This window comes from Tupaia chinensis, unplaced genomic scaffold, assembly GCF_000334495.1.
Source record: "Tupaia chinensis unplaced genomic scaffold, TupChi_1.0 Scaffold139785_1, whole genome shotgun sequence".
Lineage (NCBI taxonomy): Eukaryota > Metazoa > Chordata > Mammalia > Scandentia > Tupaiidae > Tupaia > Tupaia belangeri.
In genome coordinates this window covers 903278-910019 of record NW_006199665.1, presented here as the reverse complement: position 1 = coordinate 910019, position 6742 = coordinate 903278, and the positions used below count along the sequence as shown (strand labels likewise).

General features: G+C 46.6%; 1 protein-coding gene across 1 annotated transcript in view; it reads right to left on the bottom strand.

Annotated features, from left to right (window-relative positions):
- Positions 1–6742, bottom strand: part of SLC1A6 (solute carrier family 1 member 6) — a gene marked incomplete at its 5' end in the record, with an annotated part of 26549 nt that overhangs the window by 18748 nt on the left and 1059 nt on the right. The window contains 2 exons of the mRNA XM_006162292.3: positions 876–1080; positions 6696–6735. Of these exons, the coding sequence (XP_006162354.1) occupies positions 876–1080; positions 6696–6735 (245 nt within the window). The remainder of the gene's footprint in view (positions 1–875; positions 1081–6695; positions 6736–6742) is intronic.

Here is a 6742-nt window from a genome sequence, read left to right as displayed (position 1 = left end):
TGGAAGAGAAGGGATTGCGGCGTGGCCATCCCCCCCGGGGGATGATTTCTCTCTTTCTGTCTCTCGGTCTCTCTCTGTCTTTCTGGCGAGCGCACGTGCCCTATAGCGAAAATCACTCCCAAATTAAATAAATAATAATAATAAATAAAATTAAATAGCTCTTTTCTTAAAAAATGGCAGTTAACATGTAGATGGGCACTGAGCAAAGTACCTTAATATCTTAATATGATCTGATTTAAATACCACAATCCCCCTAGGAGTAAGTGCTACCAATGTTCCCATTTTACATGAAAAGAAAGAAAATACAGATAATTTATGTAAGTTAGACAGAGCCACGTAGCTACCGAAAGGTACAGATAAACCCCACATCTAGGTACCTCTAAACACCAGGCCAGAGACCTATATGTCCTCAAGAATTTCTTTCTTTTAATTATTAATTTAACTTTATTTATTATTATTATTATTATTTATTTCACTAGAAAGAGAGAGAAAGCAAACCAAGTCTGGGACTCAAACCATTGTCAGCCAGGTGGGAGTCTAGCGCTTTAATCACCATGCCATCTGCAAGTCACAGCCCCATCAAGGATTTCAACTGAAACAATTATGCCAGTGATAGCACAAAAAAGCACAGACTGGCATTAGACAGTGGTACAGTGGTAAAACGTGATGTTCTGCAGGGATGACTCAGTGGCTTGGGGATCACGCCGGGCCCATGTGCGTGCATGCCCCAAATCCTGAGAGAAGCATGGAGGAGAAGAGATCGGTGTGGCCATCCCCACTGGGCGATGACTTCTCACTTCTGTCTCTCTGTCTCTCTGGTGAGTGCATGCACCCTATAGCAAAAATATCTCTCAAAAAATAAAAAAGAATGTCACCTGATCAGATCCATGAAGGCGTCGGCTGTAGGGATAGTCTCAATGCGGCCCTCACGGTGCAGCCCCTCCTTGGAGCCCTTCCCAGGATGGATGATGGTGACCATGAGGATGCCGATGAAGACGGCGATGACCGTGGTCACCATGTAGTACACAGCTGCTCGCATCCCCATCCGCCCGGTCGCCTTGTTGTCCAGGGACGCCATGCCTGTACGGATAGACGATGCAGCCTCCCATGGTCCCATCTACACCCCACCAAGAACTCTCCCATCCATATCCCATCCATCCACTCTACCAGCTCAACAGCCATTCCACCAGCCATCCCCTCCTCCTGCGTCCCACCCCAGAACCCACCCATCCATTCACCCACCACCATCCTTCCATCTTCATTCTATTTCCATGTGCACCCTCCACCCTACCCATCCTGCATTCTGAGCTGCACTCCACTAACCACCCTGCCTTCCCTCTACTCCTAACCAACCTTTGCAACCCCCACCCCTCCCTCTATTGACACCCCATTTTACACAATAACTGCACTTTCCTTTTGTTTCTTTTGGATTTTTTAATTTCTATTTGGTAGAAGGCATGTGCCCTCTCTGCAGAGAGCAGAGAGAGACAGAGAGAGAAAGGGAGAAAGTGAGAAAGAGCCTCTCATGAGGAACGGCTATACACAATTCATTCTCCACCATGTCTCTTTTTGGAATTCTGGGCTCACATGCACACATGTCCAGGATAGGTCCAGAACTTGAATAGCACATTTGTCCATGTGGGATCCAAACCATTTCTTAAGACTTACTTATTTAATTTTATTTTATTTTTATTATTATTTGCAATCAGGCATGTGTGCCCACCAAAGAGAGAGGGAAAGTGAGTAAGCAAGCCACCAGGTCCAGGACTTGAACCATAGTTGGCCATGGGGAAGTCCAGTGCCTTAACCACCACACTATCTGCTGGCCCATGACCTCACTTCATTCCACTCTTCATCCCACCATCCATCCCAAAATCCAACCTCCCTCCAACCCACCCTACCACACACTCTCTGAGGCAGAGTTTTTGTAAGACAGAGTCTCACTGTGTTGACAGCCTACTTCAGCTTCCTCTAGTTCCTGGGACAACCGGCAGGTCCCCCATGCCCAGTCTTTAGGGCTGGACCAGGAATCAAACCCAGGCCTCTTAGGCAGCCCCAGATGCACAGTGCAGTGTCTTAGCAGCCTTTGTAGTAGACATTGTCAATGCCCCACCCAGATGCCCTTACCAAGCCAATGCAACTTATCCTTCAGCTGCTGTAGAGTGTTGGCTGCTCCCAGCTCAGGTTGCTCCATTCTCCTAAGAATGGTCCCTTGCAGAACAGGAGCTGCCTTGCCCAGAAAGACCCCAAGGCAAGCCTACAGCCAATGCCTAATTATACAAGGATTCAAAAAGCCAGCTCCTTTTGACTCAGGTGGGAGCAGAATGGAAGAGACAATTCTGTTCACATTCCAGGGCTCCCAGTGGAATCAGGCTAGGAGATCAGCCTTCTTCTGAACTTACATCCTGGCTGGGAACCAGCAGATGGCATAGCAGTGACATCACTGAACTCCAACATGGCTGACTGTGGTTCAAGTCCTGGGCCTGGTGACTTGAAAAACACACCAGGTTCATGTGTGTGCATGCCCGAGGTCCCAGGAGAATAGAGGAGAAGGGATTACGGCGTGGCCATCCCCCCTGGAGTGTGATTTCTCACTTTCCCTCTCTCTGTCTCTGTCTCTGTCTCTCACTCTCTCTCTGGCAAGTGCGTGTGCTCTACAAAAAAAAAAATCTCTAAAAGAAAGAAAGAAATAGAGAAAAAGAGAGAGGGGAAGAAAGAAAGAGAAAGAAAAAGAAAGATAGATATGAGTTTATGTCCTTGGTTTAGCTTCTATCTCTGCCCTGTCCCACTTCTCTCAGTTCCTTGTGGGTTTCTCTTAAGAGCTAGTCCTCAAGAAATCATTTGAACAAATATCCCCATATCTCAGGCTCTACTTCTAGAAAACCCAACCAAAAAAACCATTCTTTCATATCTTTTTCTTTTTTTGTTTGTTTGTTGGTTGGTTGTTTTTGGTTTTGTTTTGGTTTGTTTCGTTTGGTTTTTTGAGAGATTTTTGTTATAGGGTGGGTGAGCATGCCAGAGAGACAGAAAGCGAGAAAGCACCCCCAGGGAGGATGGCCACACCACAATCCCTTCTCCTCCATTCTCCTCTCAGGCTCTTGGGCATGGACACATACGTATCACTGAACTCCAACATGGCTGACTGTGGTTCAAGTCCTGGGCCTGGTGACTTGAAAAACACACCAGGTTCATGTGTGTGCATGCCCGAGGTCCCAGGAGAATAGAGGAGAAGGGATTACGGCGTGGCCATCCCCCCTGGAGTGTGATTTCTCACTTTCCCTCTCTCTGTCTCTGTCTCTGTCTCTCACTCTCTCTCTGGCAAGTGCGTGTGCTCTACAAAAAAAAAAATCTCTAAAAGAAAGAAAGAAATAGAGAAAAAGAGAGAGGGGAAGAAAGAAAGAGAAAGAAAAAGAAAGATAGATATGAGTTTATGTCCTTGGTTTAGCTTCTATCTCTGCCCTGTCCCACTTCTCTCAGTTCCTTGTGGGTTTCTCTTAAGAGCTAGTCCTCAAGAAATCATTTGAACAAATATCCCCATATCTCAGGCTCTACTTCTAGAAAACCCAACCAAAAAAACCATTCTTTCATATCTTTTTCTTTTTTTGTTTGTTTGTTGGTTGGTTGTTTTTGGTTTTGTTTTGGTTTGGTTTCGTTTGGTTTTTTGAGAGATTTTTGTTATAGGGTGGGTGAGCATGCCAGAGAGACAGAAAGCGAGAAAGCACCCCCAGGGAGGATGGCCACACCACAATCCCTTCTCCTCCATTCTCCTCTCAGGCTCTTGGGCATGGACACATACGTACCTGGTGTGAGTTTCAAGTCACCAGGTCCAGGACTCGAACCACTGTCAACAATGTGAGAGTCTAGCACCTTAACGACTATGCCAGCACGTACCTTTCTCTTTATCCCCATCCTCAAATCCAGGGAGTGGCAAACAACTGTCCCTGAGCCAAATGTGGGCCACTTCCTGTTTTTATAAATAAAGTTTTGTTTAAACACCACCGTGCCCATTGTCCGCATATTATCAATGGCTGCTTTGTGCTACAGCTGTAGAACTAGTAACAACAGAGATTACACGGCCCTTGAAGGTGAAATGTTGATTATCTTGCCCTTATAAAAGTTGTCAGAATCAAAATAGAGTCTTTCGGGTCAACTTGTGCTGCACCCTGATAAAACGGAGCCAGGAAGGGCATGGTGGAGCTGTTCTCTCATGCTAGAACCCCTGATAACAAGAACTGTTATTTAAAGAACTCTACTAGAACCACAACTTTGCACAAAGAACACAGCCCTGACACTAGAACTACTGCAAAGCATCTGCCCTAAGATAGCCTGTCCAAACTTGGATTGACGGCCATCTTGTTAGTGAGAGCCAAGGGTCGTTGTCCCAAAATGACTGGAATAACACCCTCTGCCTCCTTCACACATTTGGGGGCTTTGCCCTTATAAATCCCCTACTCTGTAAGGTCAACCATGGCTTAAATCCCAGACCCAGTGGCTTAAAAATCACACTGAGCATGTGCGCATACGTGCCCAAAATCCCAGGAGAAGAATGGAAGAGAAGGGATTGTGGCATGGCTATCGTCCCCTAGGGAGTGATTTCTCACCTTCCCGCTCACTGTCTCTTTCTGACAAGCACAAGCACCCTATGGAAAAACCTTAAGAAAAAAATCTGCTTGAGGGGATCAAGAGGTGGCATGGTGGTTAAGGCACTGGTAGGCACGTAGCTGACTGCATAGTTCAAGCCCCGAATCTGAAGGCTTGAAAATCACACTCTGTGTGTGTCCATGCATGCCCAAAATTCCAAAAGAAGAGACAGGAGAAGGGATTTGGGTATGGCCATACCCCCTGGCACTCTCTCTCTCCAGCAAGAACACATACCCTATAACAAAAAACTAAAAATCAAAAAAAATCTGCTTGAGGATTGTAAGACTTTGATACACATGTTCAGGGCAACCTGAGTCCACTTAGGCTGTATGCCAGACTTCAGTCCTCACATTCAACCTAAATGAACTCCTTTTGGGAGCCAGCAGGTGGCATGGTGGTTAAGGTGCTAGATACTCCCACATGGCCAACCACAGTTCGAGTCCCAGACCTGGTGGCTTGTTTTCTCACTTTCTCCCTCTCTGTCCCTCTCTGGTCAAATTAAAATAAATGAATGAATAAATAAAATTAAATAAATAATTCTTTGAAAATCAAAATAACAAAGAAACTCCTTTTGCTTTATACACCTGGTCTCAGTTTCCCTCTTTTTTTTTTTTTTGGAGAGGTTTTTAGTTTTTGGGTTTTTTTGCTATAGGGCACATGCGCTCGCCAGACAAACAGAGAGAACAGAGAGACAGAAAGCGAGAAATCACCCCCCAGGGGGGATGGCCACACCACAATCCCTTCTCCTCCATTCTCCTCTTGGGATCTTGGGCACGCACGCACACGCGCCTGGCCTGAGTTTTAAGCTACCGGTCCGGGACGCGAACCGCGGTCGACTACGTGGGAGTCCAGCGACATAGCCATTACGCCAACTGCTGGTCCCTCAGTTTACCTCTTAGGTTGATACCATCTAATAGAACAGGTCTGCAGACTCCAGTATAATCCAGCCAGGTTCTCATCCCACCCTTTACTCACTACCCTGTCCCTTCCTTCTCCCCTGCCAGCTACACCTTTCTTGGCATCCTATCCCCTGCCCATCCACACCTTATCCTAGCTACTCCTCGGGCTGTCCCGTCCACAGCCTTTCCTTCACCTCTGGAATGATATACAAGCCCTTTACACATGGTATGCTCCCTCCAAGGAAAAATAGAAGCGACTTCAAAAACTTGGTGAGGAAATGGAATGAAAGCATGACTTCACGGGCCAGCTGGTGGCAACGGTGGTTAAAGTGCTGGATCCCACACGGCTGATGACATGGTTCAAGTCCCAGCTTAAAAACATGCTGAGCACTGGGACCGGCAATTGGCATAATGGCTATGTTGCTGGACCCCCATATAGTCGACCGTGGTTCAAGTCCCGGACCCGGTGGCTCAAACTCACACTGGGCACATATGCTTGCATGCCCAAGATCCAGAGAGTAGAATGGAGGAGAAGGGATTGCGGCATGGCCATCACCCCCTGGGAGGTGATTTCTCTCTCTTTGTCTCTCTCTGTCTTTCTGACAAGCGCACGCGCCCTACAGCAAAAACTTCTTAAAAAAAAAAAAAAGAAAAAAAAAAGAAAAAACATGCTGGGCACATGCCTGTCCAAAATTCTGAAAGGAGAAAAATATAAAGGAGAAAGGATGGCAGCATGGCCATCACCCCCTGGGGGGGTTGCTTTCTCAATTCTTTCTCGCTCTCTCTCGCTCTCTCTCTCTCTCTCCCTCTCTCTTTCTCTCTGGCAAATACATGTGTCTTATAACACTTTTTTTTTTAAATAAATAAAGGATAAGTTTATAAATTTTTAACCCATGTATAGTTTTTTTTTCATAACACATATTCTCCATAAGCTTTTCAAAGAATTCTGGTACGAGAAAGCTACTGAGATAAGTGGAATGGGTCCTGTGGTCTAGAACCAGGGTCTGATTGAGACCTGGGCTTTGGCTACATGGAGGTTCCATGTTGGAGGGGCGGAGTTGGGGACATGGTCTCATTCTTGCAATAGCCTTGTCCCCAAGTTCGAGTGTGGAATGCAGATGGGTCTCTGAGACCAGCCGTGGCCTGGACGCTCACCTGTGACCAGGCTGGAGACAATGAGCGGCAGGACCCGCATCTGCAGC